Source organism: Mesocricetus auratus, unplaced genomic scaffold (assembly GCF_017639785.1).
Source record: "Mesocricetus auratus isolate SY011 unplaced genomic scaffold, BCM_Maur_2.0 Super-Scaffold_100042, whole genome shotgun sequence".
NCBI lineage: Eukaryota > Metazoa > Chordata > Mammalia > Rodentia > Cricetidae > Mesocricetus > Mesocricetus auratus.
In genome coordinates this window covers 693741-715095 of record NW_024429219.1, presented here as the reverse complement: position 1 = coordinate 715095, position 21355 = coordinate 693741, and the positions used below count along the sequence as shown (strand labels likewise).

General features: G+C 46.4%; 1 protein-coding gene across 3 annotated transcripts in view; it reads left to right on the top strand.

Annotated features, from left to right (window-relative positions):
• The first annotated feature begins 233 nt into the window (after nt 1–233).
• The window catches only part of LOC101823309 (solute carrier family 35 member E2A), a 37928-nt gene continuing 16806 nt past the window's right edge, over nt 234–21355 (top strand). The window contains exons 1-6 of one of the 3 annotated variants that reach the window (XM_040735035.1): nt 239–604; nt 16178–16422; nt 16641–17118; nt 17295–17430; nt 18494–18621; nt 20319–20439. In XM_040735035.1, coding sequence (XP_040590969.1) covers nt 16800–17118; nt 17295–17430; nt 18494–18621; nt 20319–20439 — 704 coding nt within the window. In that variant the 5' untranslated portion in view covers nt 239–604; nt 16178–16422; nt 16641–16799. Of the gene's footprint in view, nt 605–16177; nt 16423–16640; nt 17119–17294; nt 17431–18493; nt 18622–20318; nt 20440–21355 lie in introns of all 3 variants that reach the window. The other 2 variants (XM_040735036.1, XM_040735034.1) reach the window with 2 other exon arrangements.

Here is a 21355-nt window from a genome sequence, read left to right as displayed (position 1 = left end):
TCGGTGCCAACGGGAGGCCACAAGGTGGTGCTGCAGTTTAACAACAACGCGCCTCCGCCCCGCGGTTTGCGTCCGAATAGTACGGAAGGTGCCGCCGGGCCGACGCCGGCTCTGCCGGACCGCCGGTGGGAAGGCCAGGAAGGTGCCTGCAGGGGGCGCTGCTTAGCGGCTCGTCCTCACTCGCGGGCCGGAATCACCGAGGCACCGGCTTCCTCCGCGGCGAGTCGTCCGCTGCAGCTTCCCCCTGCGTCACATCCGGTCCCCTCACTTCTCCCACCCCCTCCGTGCGTCCCATATCTAAACCTTTTTGTGCCCTGCGGGCGGGCCGCCAGGGGGTGTGTTAGCCCTCGCCCTCGGCTCGGAACCGGCTCGCCTCAGTGTGAAGCTGCGCGGCCCCGGAGTCGGCGGCGTCGGGGATCCCGGCTGTATCGTCAGTGGGAGTGGGCGGAAGGCACGGAATAAACTCACTCCAGGGGTGTCCCTCAGAACTGAGCCCCACCGGGGACTGGGATCAATCACCCCGCCCTGGAGTCAGCCCTGGTCAAATTGGGGACCGTTGGCACCGGGCGCCCAGGTGGCGGACTTCGCAGGGCTGGACGCACAGGTAGGGTGGGGACGGGTGGGCACCGGCGGGATCGCGGGCGGGCGTGTGACCGCGCTAGGCAGCGGGAAGGAGGCGCCGCCCCCATGGCAAGTGCAGGCACCCTGTCATCTCTCGGCGTCTGCTGACTCTCGCTCCGGAAGCACGTTACTTTGTGCTGCTGCGGAGTGGGCGATTCAAGCCAGGTCCCAAGCTGCAACTTTATTTTTGCGAGCTGGCGCGGTTTTGTTTTTGTTTTGTTTTGTTTTTTTCTCAACTGGTACTTTCTCGGCATAAAGCGAGACAGTTTGGCTGCAACATTGATGGTTGGAATCCTTGAAGCGTGCCAAAAGAATAAAGCAAAAAGCAAAACACGGTTTAAGATGTGGATTCCTTGTTCAGTGGGTTTTGCTGTTGTTGCTGACTGCTGCCCTCCCCATAATGGGATAAACGTAATCTACTAAAAATAAACTTGAAAATATTTTTTGTTGTTGTTGTTTTCTTTTGAGACAAGGTTTTATGGGGTAGCCCAGGCTGGGCTTGAACTTGTGACCCTCCCTGCCTCAGACTACTGGAATTACGGGACTTACTATCACTGGCTACAAAGCACATTTGAAAGGAGAATGAATTTTAAATAACAAAACAAAAACATTAAGTGAGGGGATAGGAAGGCTTTTTGTTTGTTTGTTTGTTTTTTGTTTTATGAGACAGGGTTTCTCTGTATTGTTTTGGAGGCTGTCAGTCCAGCCCGGCCTCGAACTCACAGAGATCCGCCTGCCTCTGCCTCCCGAGTGCTGGGATTAAAGGCGTGCGCCACCACTGACCGGCAGGAAGGCTTTTAAAGTGATTCTTTTTCAGTGTAGACAAATTAGAAGAAGGAAAGACAGAACAGGATAAAGGACCTGACTGCCACATGGAGTTGTGGTCGGTATTAACTATTTGTGCCTTTAATCTGAGCATGATAGAGATATGATGTGTTTTCTGTCAATCACCACTGACCCGTCCAGATATTTGAGAGCATCCTCAGTCCTCTGTTTCAGAACAGACATCCCATTCCATCTACTCCTATTGCTCCCTTCTTTGACCCTCCGGCTTGTACTGGGCTTTGGGCATGCTAGGCTACCCTTCTACCGGTGAGCTACATACTCTGCTCAGGACAAACTTTTCAAATTTGTGAGTACACACATGCCATGACATATATGTGGAGGTGGATTGGCAGGAAGTCTTTATTCCCTGAGCTGTCCCTTCAGCCCAAGAACAGACGTTTTTTTTTTTTAAATCATTTTTAAAAGATTTATTATGTATACAGTGAAGAACAGACCAGACATTCTTGACCTGGAATCCATGGAACTAGAATTTGGAAAAATTAAACGTTGAATAAGGTCAAGAAAAAAAAAAGTGCCAGTCATGGTGGTGTATGCCTGTGATTCCAGTATCCTGGAGGCTGATAACAGGAGAAGTGACACATTCATGGCCAGCCTGGGCTGCCACTCAAGATCCTGTCTCAAAAAAAAAAAAAAATTGGTAATCTCACTAAATTACAGCTGCCTGCTAAACTCAGGTTAGGGACTGTTGGTTCTTGTAGCTTTGACTTAATGTCTTTGCTGCTGGTCTAGAGCACTGTGTGGCCTTGTTTTCCTTTTAGCTCTATACATATTTTTTTGACAGCCTGGAATAGATGCTCAGGAGCCAGGTCTTGCCAGCAAAGGAGTCTTTTTGTTGGTTTGTTTTGATTTTTCGAGACGGGGGTTTCTCTGTGTAGCCCTGGCTACTCTGAAAGTCACTCTGTAAACCCGGGTTGGCCTCAAACTCCTAGCTCCACCTGCCTCTGCCTCCTGAGTGCTGGGATGAAAGGTATATACCATTACTGCCTGGCCAGCAAGAGAGTCTTAATAAGCCAGTAGAAGGGAAGTTATAGCTTAGGTTTTTTTGTTTGTTTGTTCGTTTGTTTTTTTCTGTTCTCCTGGATGTACTTTATTATCTGAATGGGACATGGTAATTCAGATGGATTTTGTTCGACATAACACAAGGTAAGCTGAGCAGCACTAACTGGCTTCCAGGCCCCATGTAGGGCAGTTGTTAAATGCAAGAGCTTGTTGCCAGATCTCTGCTGACCTTGAGCTCTTGCAGACCAAGACTTTCTTATCTCTCTAATTGATATGGATTGTGGGCTGGGCAAACAGAACTGACTCTATCAGGATTAGAGCTGTGTAGCCCTTGGTTCATCTGTAGAATTAGACTCAGCCCCCAAAAATGTCTTTTCTGCTTCTCCAGGAGCTTGTCCATGTGGTAGTATAGTAGCCAACAAATAATCTTTATTTTTTTTATTTTATTTTGTATATATGAATGTTTGCTTCCTGTGTTTGTCTGTGAACCTTATGTGTGCCTGTTGCCCTCTGAGACAAGAAAAGGGCATTGGATCCCCTGAAACTGGAGTTACAGATGGTTATATGCCACCGTGTGAGTGCTGGTCCTCTAGAAGATTTTTTTTTTTTTTTTTTTTTTTTGGTTTTTCGAGACAAGGTTTCTCTGTATTGTTTTGGAGCCTGTCCTGGACCTAGCTCTTGTAGACCAGGCTGGCCTCGAACTCACAGAGATCCACCTGCCTCTGCCTCCCGAGTGCTGGGATTAAAGGCGTGTGCCACCAACGCCCGGCCCTCTAGAAGATCTTAACCAATGAGCCATCTCTCCCAGCTCCAAATAATCCTTTAATTCTACCATTTTTTATTATTTATTTTATTTTTTTATTTTATTTTTTTTTGTTTTTTCGAGACAGGGTTTCTCTGTGGCTTTGGAGGCTGTCCTGGAACTCACTTTGTAGACCAGGCTGGCCTCGAACTCACAGAGATCCGCCACCAATGCCCAGCTAATTCTACCATTTTTGTAATGATCAGGGAGCACACAGCCTACATTATCCTAGCGATACCATGCTACTTGTTCTATCCCTATTCTCTCTGGATGGGTAGCTGTCATTTGTGCTTTTGCAGGGTAAAGGGGAGAATAGTTTATTGAGCACTAAATGGGAGCGGTGAGCTGTGCAGTAACTAGAGTGCTGCCTGCATCTGATAACGGTCTTCTCTACTGACTCTGGCTCCCATTATCAATAGTATTTTCTTTTTTTAATTTTATTATTTAAGTATACGGTGTTCTGCCTGCAGGCCAGAAGAGGGCACCAGATATCGTTACAGATAGTTGTGAGCCACCATGTGGTTCCTGGGAATTGAACTCAGGACCTCTGGAAGAGCAGCCAGTGTTCTTAACCTCTGAGCCATCTCTCCAGCCCCCGATGATTTCTTTTTTTAATAGTATTGAGATTTGATATGTTGTATACTAAACAAGTACTCTATCACTAAACTATACCCTAAGGTTTTGTTTTTTTAATTTTTTGTGTGAGACAAAGACTCATTCAGTTGCCTTTGTAGCCCAGGCAGACCCTGAATGTGTGATTCTCCAGGACAGCTGGGATTACAGGCCCTTGACCAAGCCTGACCCTTCTGGAACTTTTATTCTTATTGCTTCCCCTGTATTCTGGTCCTGTTTCCTTAATCTTTTAATCTGATGTCTCTGAGCTGCATTCTAGGTGGTAAACATAGTCTGCCCCTCCCCCCAGTAGAATAACTTTTCTTTTTATGGATGTGCTTATTTTTTAAATTAATTATTTAATTTTTTGAGACAGAGTTTGACTACATAGCCCTACTAGCTTGGAACTCATTGTGTAGATCAGGCTGGCCTGGAACTCACAGAGCTCTGTGTCCATCTACCTCCCAAATGTGAGGGATTAAAAGTGTGTTGTAGTCAGTTTTTTCTCTGTTCCACCTGCTAGCTGCAAAATAATCACATAGAGATTTATTATTAATTATGAAAGCTTGGCCAATAGCTTAGACTTGTTTCTAACTAGCTCTTATAACTGAAATCAACCCACTTCTATTCATTTATGTCTTGCCATTTGGCTCATAGCTTGTTACCTCTCCTCCCGCACATCCTACTTCATCTACATCTGGCTGTTGACTCTACCTTCTTCCCATTGTCCTCTTTGCTGTAGAAATCCTACCTAACTATTGGCCATTTCCGTTTAGCTTTTTATTAAACCAATTCCAGTGACACATCTTCACATAGTGGTTCACAAGTGGGTAACCACCATGGCTAGAAACTTTTTCCTCCATTTTATTTTTATTATTTTGGGGGGCAGTTTTCAGAAAGGATTTTTCTGTGTAACAGCGCTGGCTGTCTTGGAACTCACAGAGATCCACCTGCCCCTGCCTCCCCAGTGCTGGGATTAAAGGTGCGCACCATTACCGCCTGGCTATTTTTATTATTTTAAAGTTATGTGTAGATATGTGTCTTAGTTACTTTTCTGCTGCTGTAATGATACACATGGCCAAGGCAACCTGTAAAAATAAAAAAGTATTTTACTGTCTTGCTAATAATTTCAGAGAGTGAGTTCATGACCATCATGAGGAGTGTGGTGGCAGGCAGGCATGGTGCTGGAGCGGTCACTAAGAGCTTACATGCTAACAACCACGGGGCAGAGAGTGTGAATGCATGCACTAACTGCAATGGTGTGGGCTTTTGAAACCTCAGACCCACCCTGGTGACACACCTCCTCCTATAAGGCCACACCTCCTAATCCTTACCAAACAATTCCACCAACTGGGGACTGAGCATCCAAATGTATGAGCTTGTGGGAGCCATTCTCATTCAAACCACCACATTCCACTCCCTGGCCCCAAGAGATTTGTAGCCATGTCATAATGCAAGATGTATTCAAACCAGTTTCAAAAGTCCCCATAGTCTTTTTTAAAAGTCTAAATTATTGGCTGGGCAGTGGTGGTGAATGCCTTTAATCTCAGCACTTTGGAGGCAGAGGTAGATGGATCTCTGTGAATTCCAGGACAGCCAGAGCTATTACACATTAAAAACCCTGTATCAAAAAACAAAACAAACAAACAAACAAACAAACAAAAAAAAACAAAGGAAAGCCGAGTGGTGGTGTTGCACACCTTTTGTCCCAGCACTCAGGCAGATGTAAGTTGACCTTTGTGAGTTCGAGGCCAGCTTGATCTACAGCCAGGGATACACAAAAATAAACCCCTGTCTCAAAAAGCCAGAAAAAAAAAAGTGGAAAAACAAAAACAAAGGAATCTCCTTGGAGAGTCAAAGCAAACCCACCCTTGTTTTTTTTTTTTTTTTTTTTTTTTTTTTTTTTGACACCAGGTTTTTCTGTGTGACAGCGCTAGCTGTCCTGGAACTTGCTTTGTAGACCAGGCTGACCTCAAACTCACAAAATCCACTTCAAAGCAATCTCTTAACTGTAATCCCCTGTAAGGTGAAAATCAAGTTAACATGTTTTCAACATACAACGACACAATATACATTACCATTCCAATAGGGAGGAAAGGGAGACACAGTGAGGAAATACTGTACCAAAACAAAAACTAATATGTTAGACTCCAGATCCTGTTGGTCCATGTCTGATGTCAAAAAGCTTACATGACTCTCCTTCCTCAATTTGTTGACTACAACAGTGATTGTGTGCATGTGCCTGTGAGCACAGGTGCCCTCTGAGGCTAGAAACTTGAGATGCCCTGGCGCTGGGTTACAGGTGATGGTGGCTGTTCAGTGTGGGTGCTGGGAACTGAAATCTACTAAAAAGCCCTGTTGAAAAGCACAAGCATTCTTAACATCTGAGCCATTTCTCCAGCCCAACTTTACATGTATGAGTGTTTTGCCTGAATACAAATGTGGGTGAACCACATGTGTGCCTGATGCCCATGGAGTTCAAAGACATATCCCTGGAACTGAAGTTAGGGATGATTGTGAGCTACCGTGTGAGCGTTCAGCTCGGGTCCTCTGTGTCCTCTGTGAGAACAAGTACTCTTCAAACATAAAGCCATCTCTTTAGCCTCTGGCCTTGATTTTCTTGATCCTGCTTTGGCTTACTATTATTGCATGTTTATGACACCATGCCCCCCTGTAGCTCCTTTTTTTCAGTTTTAAAGTTTAGTTAAATATTATTTACTTAACCCTGTCCTGAAAAATGTATGTATGGAGGTCGCAGGACAACTTCCAGGAGTTGATTTTTTCTGCCATGTGGATTCCTGTGATTGAACTCAGGTTATTATGCTTGGCAGCAAGCCCCTTTACATGTTAAGCTGTCTTACCATCCCTCCTGTCTTTGATCTTTTGAGATAGGGTCTGGTCTTGTAGTCTCAGCTGACCTGGGATCCTCCTGCCTCAGCCTCCTTGAGGCTTGAGATAACAGGTGTGCATCAACATACCTGGCTCCTATAACTTTACTTGGGTTTTGTGGTTTTGTTCTTTATTTGTTTTGTTGTTGTTTTGGTTTGTTTTTGTTTTTTTTGTTTAACCCATCATTTGAAGCTGGTGTTTTGTTTGTTTTTTGTTTTTGTTTTTGTTGTTGTTGTTGTTGTTTTTGGAGACAGGGTTTCTCTTTATTGCTTTGGAGCCTGTCCTGGAACTGGCTCTGTAGACCAGGCTGGTCTCCAACTCACAGAGATCCACCTGCTTCTGCATCCTGAGTGCTGGGAATAAAGACATGTGCCATCAATGCCTGTCTGAAGCTGTTTTTGTTGTTTTTTAATTTAAAACATTTTAGGCATGTTATCTGTAGTACCTTTAATCTCAGCACTTGAAAGGCAGAGACTGGTGGCTCTCTCTTCAAGACTGACATGGAGCCAAGCAGTGGGTGCACGCCTTTAATTACCAGCGCAGAGGCATGCAGATCTCTGTGAGTTGGAGGCAAGCCCGTCTATAGAGCCAGTTCCAGGACAGGCTCCAAAGCTACAGAGAAACCCTGATTTGAAAAACCAAAAGAAAAGAAAGTAGTAACAGATACATGTAACATTATCAAATTGAATACTCACAGTATCCAGTAGAAACTGGCTGGGGAAGTTGGGGCAGTCAACTGACATTCCCAGTTCAGGTTTCTCTCCATGGGTGAGCTTCTTCTGGCTGAACATCTGGATTCTCTCTTTGCTGGAATCCTGCTCTGGATGAGGGCGGGGTCTGAAGATGGGTGGATGCAAGGGTGGCGATGGGAGGCATCTGACAGGGAGATGGACAGAGAGGAAGCACATTCCCTAAAGAGATGCAAGTCCCAGCAGGGGGTGTAAGGAGTAGACGAGGGAAGGAAGTGAGCCAGGCCATGGTGGTCTGGAGAATCTTGCACCCTGACTGACTACTAACCAGAGTGCCTCTTTATTTATACAGGGTTCAGTAAACAGGGATAGATTCATGTTGTTCCAAAACATAGATCATGTCATTTTTGGTTTTGGGCATGCATTCTTTTTGCTCATCTTTTAGTCATCATTAATAAACTATAACAGAACAGAGATTTCATTTCCAGTCATTTTCCCTCAAGTTTTGATAAAGTTATCTTTCATAACCATTTTTACTCATCAACCCCATAACCCAATTTTTAAGAATCTAGAAGCATATGACAACCTGTTCTTGGACTAATAGCTTTTGTGGCTACAAGGACATTAGATCAAAAGAAATCTTCAAGCCATCAGGGCACACTGCCATGTCCCAAGCATTGTATTATTAACTCTTAATGGTCAGAGTCTGTCTAGGAAAAATCCTCAGGCCAAAGCTACTGCAGTTATTATTCAAATTCTGGAATAATACAACATTTATATTTTGTTTGGAATAATTTGTCATCTTTCTGCATCATTCTTTGTCCATTAGTATAAGTCTCTGCGTAGGACAGAGGTAATTTCAGCTAATCTACCTCTGTTGCTGTATACGCCACATAATTGCCTGAGTGTGTAGTGGGAAGAGACTTGCAATCTGAACTGTGGCCCAACTCCTCCAGCCCACTGAGTCTTGTTGACCTTTTCAAGTTCACTTTGTTTTGATTATCTTGTTCCAGAATAAGTGTAGGGACAGATGTTTCAAGGTTTCAAGAGTGTCTCATAGCCTCATAAAGAGACCTCTGGCTTCTCTACGTGTGTCACAACCTCCAAGGTTTAAGGAAGACCTTAAGTAGACGGGGATTATCTCCCTAAAGGGGGGGGTAGGGGGGAGCGGTGGGAATAGTATATTCAGGACTGTCCTGGGGAAAGCTTAGAGATAGCATTCCTGGGAGGTGTAAATGATCCATAGGAAATTTACCATCAATCCAGTATCCCCGAATCGTACAAATATTGAAAGTCCCCCAAGTGTGCAACAGGTGGAGGTGGAAACCAAAGGTGGCACAGTGGCCATCCTGTGGCTCAGCCCTGCTGGGTCCTAGCCAAGTAACTATGCTGGGTTCAGGACTTCTGCTGTCCTCGTCAGATATGGCTGTGCCATCTTTCCCACTCAGACACTTTTGTGTCATAGCATAAACAGCCTAACGTCTGTTAGAAGTGGATTACCTTTCAGCTCTCTCATAAGGACACAGTGTTTTTACTCTTAGTCTGTCTTACTGTTTTCTTCCCTGCCTGTTGAGATGAGAGGGCAGAAAATTCCCATCAAAGGGCCTTGGAGGGCATGTTGTTGACATCAGCCTGCTCAGATCTGAAATGTGGGGAACACCACTGCTACCAGAACCAGCTTGTCATTGACCTGAAATAACACGTGCCAGTTTACCACTATAGTATATGTTACAACTGCTCACATGGGGAAATAACTTGACTAATGTATTCAGTCAGTGTTCTGCTATTGGTAATAGACACCATGACCATAACAACTCTTAGAAAACATTTAATTGGGGCTTGCTTGCAGCTATAGAAGTTTAGTCCCTTGTCATCATCATGGTTGGGAGCATGGTAGCATGCAGTCAGACACAGTGCCGGAGAAGTATCTGGGAGTTCTTTTTTTTTTTTTTTTTTTTTTTTTGGTTTTTCGAGACAGGGTTTCTCTGTGGCTTTGGAGGCTGTCCTGGAAGTAGCTCTTGTAGTCCAGGCTGGTCTCGAACTCACAGAGATCCGCCTGCCTCTGCCTCCCGAGTGCTGGGAGTAAAGGCGTGCGCCACCAACGCCCGGCAGTAGCTGGGAGTTCTACATCCAGATCCACAGGCAGCAGGAAGAGAGAGACACAGTGCCTGATTTGGGCTTTGAAATGTCAAAGCTCACCTCCAGTGACACACTTTCTCCAGCAAGGCCACACCTCCTAATCCTTCTCAAGCAGTCCCACTCTCTGATGACTTAACATTCAAATTTATGAGCCTGTGGGGGCCATTCTGTTTTTTGTTGTTGTTTTTTTGTTTTTTGAGACAGGGTTTCTCTGTATTGCTTTGGAGATTACCCTGGGAACCTGTCTCTGCTTCCCAATTGCTGGGATTAAAGGCGTGCGTCACCTGTGGGGGTCATTCTTATTCAAACCAACACAACTAACCAAGCTGAGTTCAGCTTTTGTCCCTTGGGATGGCACTTTGTTCAGTATCTGGTTGTTTAACTTTGACATTTGGTGTTGATATCATCTGCTACTTTCTCCTGGGTAATTCATGGTTGCTTAACAGTGTGTGAGCAGACAGTTTGACAGGATGCAAGCCATGGTGGAGCTCAGGGAAGATCAGCTGTCTGTCTCCATGCCTTCCACCACTTCTCTAGTCCTAGGGGTCTTCCTGCCTACACACATCCTGTAGTTACATAGTGTAGGTCCCAAGCAGAACCCCACAGATCAGCCTTGTTACCCCTCCTCCTTCAGCTCCCCTTACTTCTCACTGGGCCTCAGAGCCTCCCCACTTCATAGCCAGCACCTCTCGTGGCTGCCTTTGGCTGGAGCCAACTGTCCCAGAGGAAGCTCTCAGGCAGCCACTTAATTGTGTCACAGAGTTTATATCCACTGGGAAAGACCAAAGACTCATCCAAATCCACATTTACTGAATTTATTCTGCTAGCAGGATGACAAGTCAAGTTAGAGGCATGTGGCCCCGGAAGAGAGTTAGGGGAAGAGTATTTAAAGATAGGCATCACAGTTATCTCATTCTCTAAGGAATCTGCAGCTGTGCAAGGAAATTAAATAAGAAACTGTCTAGTTCGGGGTCCACAATGATAGGTAGGTTTTCAAAAGCTAAGCATAGGGTACAGGTCAGAACCTGCATTTTAGTGGTGTCCTCTGTCATCTCCTCCATGCCTACCTAGCTGTCCAGGTCTCAGTCTGTGTGGGTTTGATCACTTAGGCCTACATAGTAGAAGGAGAAAACCAACTCCCTTGACTTCCACAGACATGCTGTGCACATTTGAACCCTACACACAAAACTGTAAACAAATGTGTTTTTTTTGTTTTTTTGTTTTTTTTTTTTTTTGGTTTTTCAAGACAGGGTTTCTCTGTGGCTTTGGAGGCTGTCCTGGAAGTAGCTCTTGTAGACCAGGCTGGTCTCGAACTCAGAGATCCGACTGCCTCTGCCTCCCAATTGCTGGGATTAGAGGCGTGCGCCACCAACTCCCGGCAACAAATGTAATTTTAAAAATCAGAAAGTAGCTGCCTGGTGAAGCTCATAGTTTCCACTGGCCAAAGCCTTGGGAGTGTCTGTGCCCTTTGCTGGCCTTCCTCACACTGCCTTGTCAGGTCATTACTGGTTTGTCAAAATGCCAATTGTCGCAAAAAGACTGTGTGTTGGGGCAAGTGTCTACCCTGGCATTTGAGGGTTCCCTGAGCCCTGCATTAGATGTGATGGGCAGCAGCACATATCTGCTGGCAGAGCCTGGGTCCCCCTGCCTCTTCTGCTCTATCGTGAAAGCCCAAGTTCACCCCATCACCGTGGAGCTGATGAGCAGGTGTGGGATGATAGCACATCACACACATACTGGGTGCCACAGGAATCTCTGAAGTTAGGGCTGATGAGAGAGACCCCCACAGTGATTCTGAGTGCACCTGGTCATGAGGTTAGGCAGACCCAGACACCGTGACCACAACTGAGAGCATTTAGTTGGAGCTTGCTTACATTTACAGAGGTTTAGTCCATTATCATTGTGACCAGGAGCATGGCAACACACACAAGACACGGTGCTGGGGAAGTAGCTGAGAGTTATTCATCCAGATCCTCAGGCATCAGGAAGATGGGCCTGGCTTGAGTTTTTGAAACTTCAAAGCCCCCTGTGGTGACACACTTCCTCCAATGAAGTTGTTCCTCTTAATCCTCTATTAACACCTCTCACTGATGACTAAGCATTCAACTCTGTGAGCCTGAGGGTCCATTCTTTTTTTTTTTTTTTTTTTTTTTTTTTTTTTTTTTGGTTTTTCGAGACAGGGTTTCTCTGTATTGTTTTGGAGGCTGTCCTGGAACTCACTCTGTAGACCAGGCCTCGAACTCACAGAGATCCACCTGCCTCTGCCTCTCGAGTACTGGGATTAAAGGCCACCAACGCCCGGCCTGAGGGTCCATTCCTTTTTTTTTTTTTTTTTTTTTTTTTTTTTTGGTTTTTCGAGACAGGGTTTCTCTGTGGCTTTGGAGGCTGTCCTGGAACTCACTTGGTAGTCCAGGCTGGCCTCGAACTCACAGAGATCCGCCTGCCTCTGCCTCCCGAGTACTGGGATTAAAGGCGTGAGCCACCACCGCCGGGCTGAGGGTCCATTCTTATTCACACCACCACAACTAGGGAGCAAGCAGAGGTGGGGGAGGGAGAGGGAGGGGAAAAAGGGCGAAGGGGAAACGGGAGGGACTTGGAAATAGTGGAGGCTTTTGAAACCTCCAAAAGCCCACACCTCCTAATCCTTTTCCAACCTTGTGTCTTCCCCCTCCCCTGAGACAGGTTTCTCTCTTTGCAGACCAGGCTGGCCTCTAACTCACTAAGTGCTGAGAATAAAGACGTGGGTCACCATGCCTGGCAACCTTTAGTCTTTCTGATGCTTCTCTTGGACTTGGAATCTATTGGTGTAGGCAGACGTGGCAGAGGTCTTGTGCCAGTACTTGTTTCTCTGTGACTCACTCACTCTCTCTCACTCTCTCTCTCTCTCTCTCTCTCTCTCTCTCTCTCTCTCTCTCTCTCTCTCTCTCTCTCTCTCTCTCTCTCGTGTGTGTGTGTGTGTGTGTGTGTATCTGTCTGTCTGTCTGTCTGTCTGTCTGTCTTCATTCTCTTTAGGGGAGGTGGGAGAGTTGAAATAGGTCACTACACTTCCCAAGCTGGTCTCAAATTTAGATCCTCCTGGGATTACAGACTTGCGCCACCATTCCTACTTACGCTGACTCTTGAAAGGTCAAGTCTAAACAGCCCATCTGTTTTGCATTTGCACTGTCAGATAATTCTCTGATCAATGGAGTGAACAAAGTCCATCCGTGTCTCTCTGGGGGTGGCTTCTCTCAGTGGCTCCTTGCTTGGCTGCCCTTGAATCATCAAAGGACATGAAACTTGATCTGAAACTCGGACTTTCTTTGAGGTTCTCTCTGCTGGGGATATTGGGCCCCTTCTTTCCGTCTGCTGCTTGTAGATCCTGGGTCTTCATTTGAATTTATTTCGTGGTAGGAATTTCTACTGCTTGGTACAGTCAGAAATGTTTGCGTGGGGGAAGTTAGTCTCTGTATGACACTGGCTGTGGCAACATGCACACTGGGTGGGCAGATGTTTCATGCAGTGAAGACAAGAAGAGCTGTATGGGCAGGAAAACAGACCCTGGCTGGAGGGTCTTAGACAAGTGCAGCAGAAATGTGGGTGTAAAGTCTGTACAGTGTCCTATAATGGTGAACATAAGCACATGCCATGATGGCTGCCTCCACTCCCGAGGGCAAGCCAGCAGAAACACTTAGAGAGGATGAATGGATACTGAGTGGCCCAACCCAAGTGTTGGTTAGTAGAGGATGCACGCACCATTCTGTAAATAGGGAGATATTGCATGGTAATGATGTGAAGGAATGACTTGCTATGTGAATGAGTCTGTTTAAAATTATCTTCCTGCAGCCGGGCATTGGTGGCGCACGCCTTTAATCCCAGCACTCGGGAGGCAGAGGCAGGAGGATCTCTGTGAGTTCGAGACCAGCCTGGTCTACAGAGCGAGTTCCAGGACAGCCTCCAAAGCCACAGAGAAACCCTGTCTCAAAAAACCAAAAAAAAAAAAATTCTCTTCCTGCTTAAGTTATTGTTACAGGAAGAGTGGTTAAGGCTGGGATGTTGGGCTTTGTAAGGTCCCTTGGCCCATAGATACTGTGTCCTAGGGCTCCTCGGTGGGCACACTGCCTCACCAGAGGACAAGGACCAGTTGCCTAGAATGTTGTGAATTCCTGATGAAAGCTAAGTGAAATGACTGTCCTGGGAGAAAGAGATGGTTGAGCAGGAGTGAGTACACATTTGAACTCATGTTTTGTTTTGTAATATTTGTATCCTGCTTGCATTATCTGCCAGTGCTGAGAACATTGAACTTCACTCATCTCTGTGTTTGTTGACCTGATGGATATTTGTTGAGTGTCATCTTGCACATTCTCTAAATTAGATTTTACTCTGTGTGTGTGTGTGTGTGTGTGTGTGTGTGTGTGTGTGTGTGTGTGTGTGTTGGCTGGCGGGTTGGTGGTGGCGTGTGTGCAGTGGTGTGGAAGCAGAGGTCAGGAGACAATTTGCAGGAGTTAGTTCTCTGTTCCACTGTGGGGAATCCCAGGATTGGCGGTACCCACTGAACCATCTTGCTGACTCTGTTGAATGTCACTCTTGCCCTGTAGGTGACAGTGTTAGAAGGTCAGTGTTGGTTAAAGAATATATGTACTGTTTAATTACATATTGTTGGGTTAGTGTCCCCTGGAGGTTGAAACAGAACTGTCGGGAGTCTTGATATTGTAGATCTGACAGGGAAAGTGGAGCCCATCAGCGGGGTGGTAGATGAAGGGCTGGAGTTGCAGGTTCCAGTATAAGAGAGGGGGGGGGCTAGCATAGAACAGAATCTGGCTACCAAAAACTCTGAGGGATTCTCATAGGTTATTTAGCTCCTGTAATAAGAAGCCAAGGAGGAGTGACTGGGGGGCCCTGGGTGTCCTAAGGTGCAGACTTTGCTCCAACACCTTGGCAGTGACTTTTGTTTCTGAACTCGGATAGTAAAATGGCCACTCCATTTTCAGACTGCTCTCCTGGGCAGGATAGGGATATGGTGGAGTATGAATTCTCTTTCCCTCCCAGCACAGGACCTGGCCAGTCCTGGAGCCTAGGAGGTTCAGCTACCAGCAAGTTGTCACTAGAGCCAAACTGTGACATTGCCAATGAAAGATGAGGAAGAAGAAAACAGAATTTAATGGAGGTCTGGCATAACAGCACCCAGAGAGCTAGAGGAGTAGTGCCACACCCATAATGGTTTGGGACACAGTACTGAGGGGTTGTGAAGGGAGAAAGAACACTTTCTAGGATCAGGTGACAACAGGTAGTGATGATACTTGGTATTACACTGGGAGCAAGACAGTGCTGCACACTCTCCTAAATGAGTATGGCGTCCTTTGTACTACATATAGTAAAGTACATAGGGTGAGGTCTTCACAGGCAGGCAGTGTGTACATCTTTCAGTGTACATACAGATATTTGACATGAGTCAGGTACATGCAACCATGGAAGCATGCACTAAGGATCCTGGTGAGGTGGAAACCATGATATCCAGAAGGGCATGAGGCTAGATGCACAATCCAGAGCTAATGCCTGGAGTGTACCCCCAAAAGAGGGCTGGGGTGGAGAGATGGCTTAGTGGTTAAGAACACTCTTGCAAAGTCCTGAGTTTGGTTCCCATCACCCACACAGTGGCTCACAGCCCTCTGTAACTCCAGTTCTAGGTGGTCACACACCGTCTTCTGCAGGCATCAGACACACACACGGTGCGCAAACATGCAGGCAAAGCACTCTTAAACATGAAGAGAAGAGAAGGGGCAGGGAAGAGGTGCCTTCTTAAAAATGGTTGTGGGCTGCAAGGCTCTGTGGAAGAGCAGCCAGCGCTCCAAACCACAGGAGCAGGAACAAGAAGCCCAAGCTTTTAAAAGCTGCTGTGGTGGTCGAGTTTTGTTTCTTGCTGTTCTTTGTTTTTATTGTTTGAGAGCTGAGGCTCAGACTTTCAGGCCTTGTGCTCTACCAAAGACCCACATCCCCATTCTGGAGCCAAGTCCTGATGTCTTCTTTGTAAAGGAGGTGACTTTGGTCCTCACGAGCCTCTGCTCAAAGACAGAATGAGGAGAATGCCAGCATCCCCAGTAGGGCAGGTTGGTTTGGCTCTGCCTGAGGCTTTAAGAGTGGTAGACATCTCATTGTAGACATTGTAACACAGGTCTGATCATCCTCAGGCCAAGCTTTAAACTGATGCCATTACTACTGTGTTTGCCTGGAAAGTAGATGAAATTGGTCCTAGGCCCTAGGCAAACCTTAAGCCAGGATAACAGGTGGAGGTGCAGTATGGCATGCCCACCGTTCCACCAAGAAAAGACTGGACCTAGGTAGCCACGAAGTGTGGGTGATGTACCACCAGAGACTGTAAAGGGTGTGAAAGAGGAACTGAAAGAACAATATGAGAACAGGTCAATTTTAACTGGAAACAAACAGGACTTTGATGAATTCAAAACTCAGTGTGGTGAATCAGCCCTCCAGTTAGGAACAGATGGGAGCTCTAGATAATGTACCAAACGTATCTGTGGAAGGTGTGGAGCAGCAGCCAGGCATGGAAAGTTGAGCAGGAACAGTGTGCTCTTTCTATTCTTAGGTGTTTCCTGGTCTCTGAGAGGGCTGACAATATGCAAGCAATGTCATTAGAGACCAGGAAGCAGAGGCGACTCCAGGTCTGGGCTGCGCTGAGCAACCAGTCATAGAAGAACCAGAGTGGGAAGAGGAAGAGGGCTGCCTCATCTGGGTACCTTCTGAGCTCAGTGGGGCCTCCAGGGCCAGGCATCTGTAATCCCGTCTGTGGCAAGATAGAAAACAAACCCAGGAGAATCTTTGGAAGGCAAGGTAGGAAGTAGGGACAGGAGGACCCGTGGGAGCTTGTGAACAGCTAGCTCACCTAGTGGCGAGCAAGCTGGAAGTCGGGACCCAAGATTGTCCTCTGACCTCCACATATGTGTCTTCACTTAAACACTCAGGTGCACACATGCATCACACGCAGAAGATTATAGAAGAATATAAGATGTTCAAAATTAATAATGTGGATTCTTTTCTTAACATTTTAGCCTTTGCTTCCTCACTTTGCTGGAGACAGGCATGCTGGGACCCACAGCCCTGCAGACCAGGACTCCCGCCTCCTCCTCCACCTGTGTCCCTCTGCCTGGGCCGACCCTTTGATCCATGTGGTCCGTCCCTGAGATTCACTCTTCACAAGTGCCCTCAGCATGTCATCAGCAAAATCCCTAGCACCTGAGGAGACAGTGCCTGGCTGCGAGGAAGAGCTGAAAGGAAAAACACTTCTCACCTGGGGCCCCCTTTTTGGTCATCGGAGCGAGAAGATTGTTTTTACCAAAGGTGATGGCAGTCCAGAGGAGAGCCTGCTCACCGTCACCATAACGGAGACCACTGTCATTGAGTCGGACTTGGGTGTGTGGAGTTCAAGGGCTCTCATCTACCTCACGCTATGGTTCTTCTTCAGCTTTTGTACGCTGTTCCTCAACAAGTACATCCTGTCCCTGCTAGAGGGAGAACCCAGCATGTTAGGTAATGCCAGCTTGCCCAGTGTGCACTCCTATGGCCCCAGTATGACCAGAGGCCGCCAGGAGGGAGGGAAATGGCTAAAGGGACTTACCCAGATGTGTCTGGAATGAAGGGGGATGTTTGGTGCTCATGTGTGGGAAAGGAATGTTCTCTAAGTGGCCTCATGCCTCCCTTCCCAGGTGCTGTGCAGATGCTGTCAACGACATTAATTGGATGTGTTAAAATATTTGTTCCTTGCTGTTTATATCAACACAAAACCCGGCTGTCTTACCCACCCAATTTCATCATGACTATGCTCTTTGTGGGCCTCATGAGGTAAAAATGTGATAACTGTCTTATTATTATTATTTTACATATAAAATACGTTTTTAATCCAGGTATGATGGTGAATGCCTTTAATTCCAGCACTCAGGAGGCAGAGGCAGATAGTTCTGAATTTTAGGCTAGCTTGATCTACAAAGAGAGCTCCAGGACAGCCAGAGATGTAGAGAAACCTTGTCTTGAAAAACAAAAATAACAAAAGAAAAAACAAACAAACCAAAAAGAGTCTTTCTAGTTACCAAGTGTGGAAACCCTATTGGAAGCTTTGGCAATTAGTGCTTCAGTGTGTGTTCAGAGCATAGGATGCAGTCATAGGGCCATCCAGTTGTGGGACACCCATCAGTTAGACTTCAGTTTTGTAGCCCTTAATGCCACATGCATTCTCTCTTGGATTCTTTTATAAGGCAGCTATTAAAAGTAATTCAGCTGGGTGTAGTAGCACACGCTGCTGGCACGTGGGAGGCAGAGGCAGGTGGCTCTCTGAATTTGAAGCCAGTCTGGTCTGCGTAGTGAGTTCCAGGACACCCAGAGCTACATAGTGAGACCCTGTCAGATAGATAGATAGATAGATAGATAGATAGATAGATAGATAGATAGATAGCCAGCCAGCCAGCCAGCCAGCCAGCCAGAGCTACATAGTGAGACCCTGTCAGATAGATAGATAGATAGATAGATAGATAGATAGATAGATAGATAGATAGATAGCCAGCCAGCCAGCCAGCCAGCCAGCCAGAGCTACATAGTGAGACCCTGTCAGATAGATAGATAGATAGATAGATAGATAGATAGATAGATAGATAGATAGATAGATAGCCAGCCAGCCAGCCAGCCAGCCAGCCAGAGCTACATAGTGAGACCCTGTCTCAATAGATAGATAGATAGAATTTAAAAAGGGTAATTCAGTAGTGGTTGGAAGGTGTTTGTCATCCTTGAGTGCAGTGGTGTTACCCTCACCTGTTGGGAAGAGGGACCAGATGTGCCCACTGGTCATGACTAAACACATTGAGTTTTATGAGCAGATAGGTCCCTTCTCATGTACCTCTATTCTTGTTTTGAGGTTTGCAACGGTAGTTTTGGGGTTGGTCAGCCTGAAGAATGTGGCAGTATCCTTTGCAGAGACTGTGAAGAGCTCGGCTCCCATTTTCACTGTGATCATGTCTCGGATGATCCTGGGGGAGTACACAGGTAGGGACTCTCCTGGTCCTTCCATTTTTCCTGGGCTGGGCTTCATCATCCTGTTTCCATCTGTAGTGTCACCTACTGCCCATTATGTTCTGGGTCTTGCTCAGCTTTCCAGAGCTTCTCAGAGCAGTGAGCAGTCACAGACCTAGATCCAATCAGTGCTCAACTGCTAGCTTTCTCTTCTTGGGAAAGTTTTCTTGGCAGTCACATGTAGTCCCCTACGGTCCTTTGAGCAAATGCTCCATCAAGCTTGTTATAGGCTGGGGCTGTTCTTGTGGGACGATGAGGGGGTCAGAGGAAGATTGTACCTCTTGACTTCCAGCTGGATGGGGAGTGGAGCGGAAACTGGAAAATGAACATCAGGTGTATGACTCTAAGCACTGATCCTTGACCTAAAGACAATAAGGCAATGCCCATGTTCAGTGGTAAGGACTCCCTCTTTAATGCACAGTGACTGCTTTGTGACTCTTTGTTTTGTTTTGTTTTGAGACAGGGTTTCTTTGTATAGCCCTGGCTGTCCTGGAACTCCCTCTGTAGACCAGGTTGGCCTCAAACTCACAGAGATCCACCTGCCTCTGCCTCCCAAGTGCTGCCCAGCTTGCTTTGTGACAGCTGTTTCTCCATCCTCCTTAGGAAGCCAGATTTATTTTAATAATGTGTAGACTGCTTTTGATTATTTCCTTAGCACATCAGACCCATACTCTATGATTTTTTTTTAATTTTAAAACTCTTTTGAGTTTTTTGTTTACATGTATGTGTGTGCACTGCTTGCATGTCTGGTGCCTGGGTACCCAAGGGTTTTCTGAAGTTGAAGTTACAAATGGTTGTGAGCCACCATGTAGGTGCAAGGAATCAAACCCAGGTCCTCTGTAAGAGCAACCAGTGCCCTGATCCACCGAGCTATCTCTCCAGTGCCCCTCTCCTATTGGTTAAGAGCACTTGCTGCTCTTCTAGAGGACCCGAGTTTAGTTCTCAGGATCCGTATTTGAGGCTCACAACTGCCTGCAACTCCAGCTCCAGGAATCCAACACTCCTTCTGGCTGTTGCACACCTGCACACAAGTGGCACACATTCATGTAGATACATACACATATGTATCACATAATCAGACCAGACTGGCCTCAAACTCAGATCCGCCTGCCTCTGCCTCCCAAATGCTGGAGTCAAAGGTGTGTGCCACCACACCTGGCTTGTTTTGTTTGTATGTTTGTTTGTTTGTTTGTTTGGGTTTTGGTGGCTGTTTCGGAGGCACGGATAATGATTCACTGGACTATGCTCAAATATAGGTTAAATATACTTTATTTCGGGGAGAAGTCACTTACACAAGAAGCAAATGGCCACCGCAGGTTCCCGCTCTAAGGATCCTCACAGGCTGCTCCCTGTGACCCAGCCTGCCACCTGCCCCCACCTGCCTGGATCCCAGACCTAAATTAACTCCCAAATGGGCATGGTCAGTGCTACAGGTGTGGGCAGGGTGGATAATCTTACTACACGTTGTTGTTCTTTTCCAAAAAGAAATAAACTGTAGGAGCCAGCAGTGGGTAAAGGAGCTGCTGCCAAGGGTAACAAAGCGGGTTCAGTTCCTAGGACCCAATGGTGGAAGGAGGGAACTGTCTCCCACAGGTTATCCTCTGACCTGCATGTGTGTGCTGTCCTGTGTGCACCGACACTCACGCACACTCCTGTTTTGTTCTTGCCAGGGCTGTTGGTCAACCTGTCTCTTATCCCAGTCATGGGAGGACTAGCGTTGTGCACCGCCACTGAGATAAGCTTCAACATCCTGGGGTTTTCAGCTGCATTATCCACCAACATCATGGACTGGTGAGTTACAGATCACAAGGGGACGTGATGAAGGAGGGGTTGCTTCAGAAGGGCTTGTTTTGCTTCATCTGAGTCCTCGGGTGTTCAAATCCAAGCTAGCTCAGCCTCACTTCTGTGACTCAGAGCCAGGCTCCACTGTCCTGCCTTTTCTCAAGAAGTACAACAGTAAGTTCCAGATCAGATGCATTTTCTCCAAACCGAACTGGAATTCAATGATGTGTAGCCCTGATTCTTAACATACTAACTAGAGGGATGTGGTTGCAGAGTCAGGGTAATTGTGATGATCAGTGTGCTAACTAGACCGGCACACAAGCCTGTAATCTCAGCAGAAGCAGGGGAATTGCTGTGAGCTGCAGGCCGTTCAGGGATATAGAGTGAGACATTAGATAATAACAAAACCACAGAGATCTTCTGACCTTCACATTTGTACCTTGGCATTCATGCACACACCTACATACATGTGTGCCTTCGTGTCCCTCCCCCCACACTTCCTGTGTATGTGCCTGTTAAACTGTAGGATAAACCTGGTAATTATATGCTAATTCTAAGAAGAATGTTGTTGTCTGATGAAAAATACAAGTTTAATCATGTCACATGGTCAAGCTAAATAAAACCAAAGAAGAAGCCAGAGACCATCTCTTAAGGCTATAAAGCCAGGCTACTGAATCATTTTTTCTCTTCCTGACTGACTAATTATCTATATCCTGGTGTCTCTCAGGCAGATGCCAGTCATATGGTAAAGACCTTGGGGGAAAACGTTGGATTGGTATTGTTAGTCACAGTGTCTGCTGAGGGACAGATGTCATGTTCCAGTCCTGTTTCTATTTGCTATTTTTTTTCTCACTGTATAGTCTAGGCTGTCCTTGAATTTGTAATCCTCCTGCCTTAGCCTCCTGAGTGTTGAGATGACATGTTT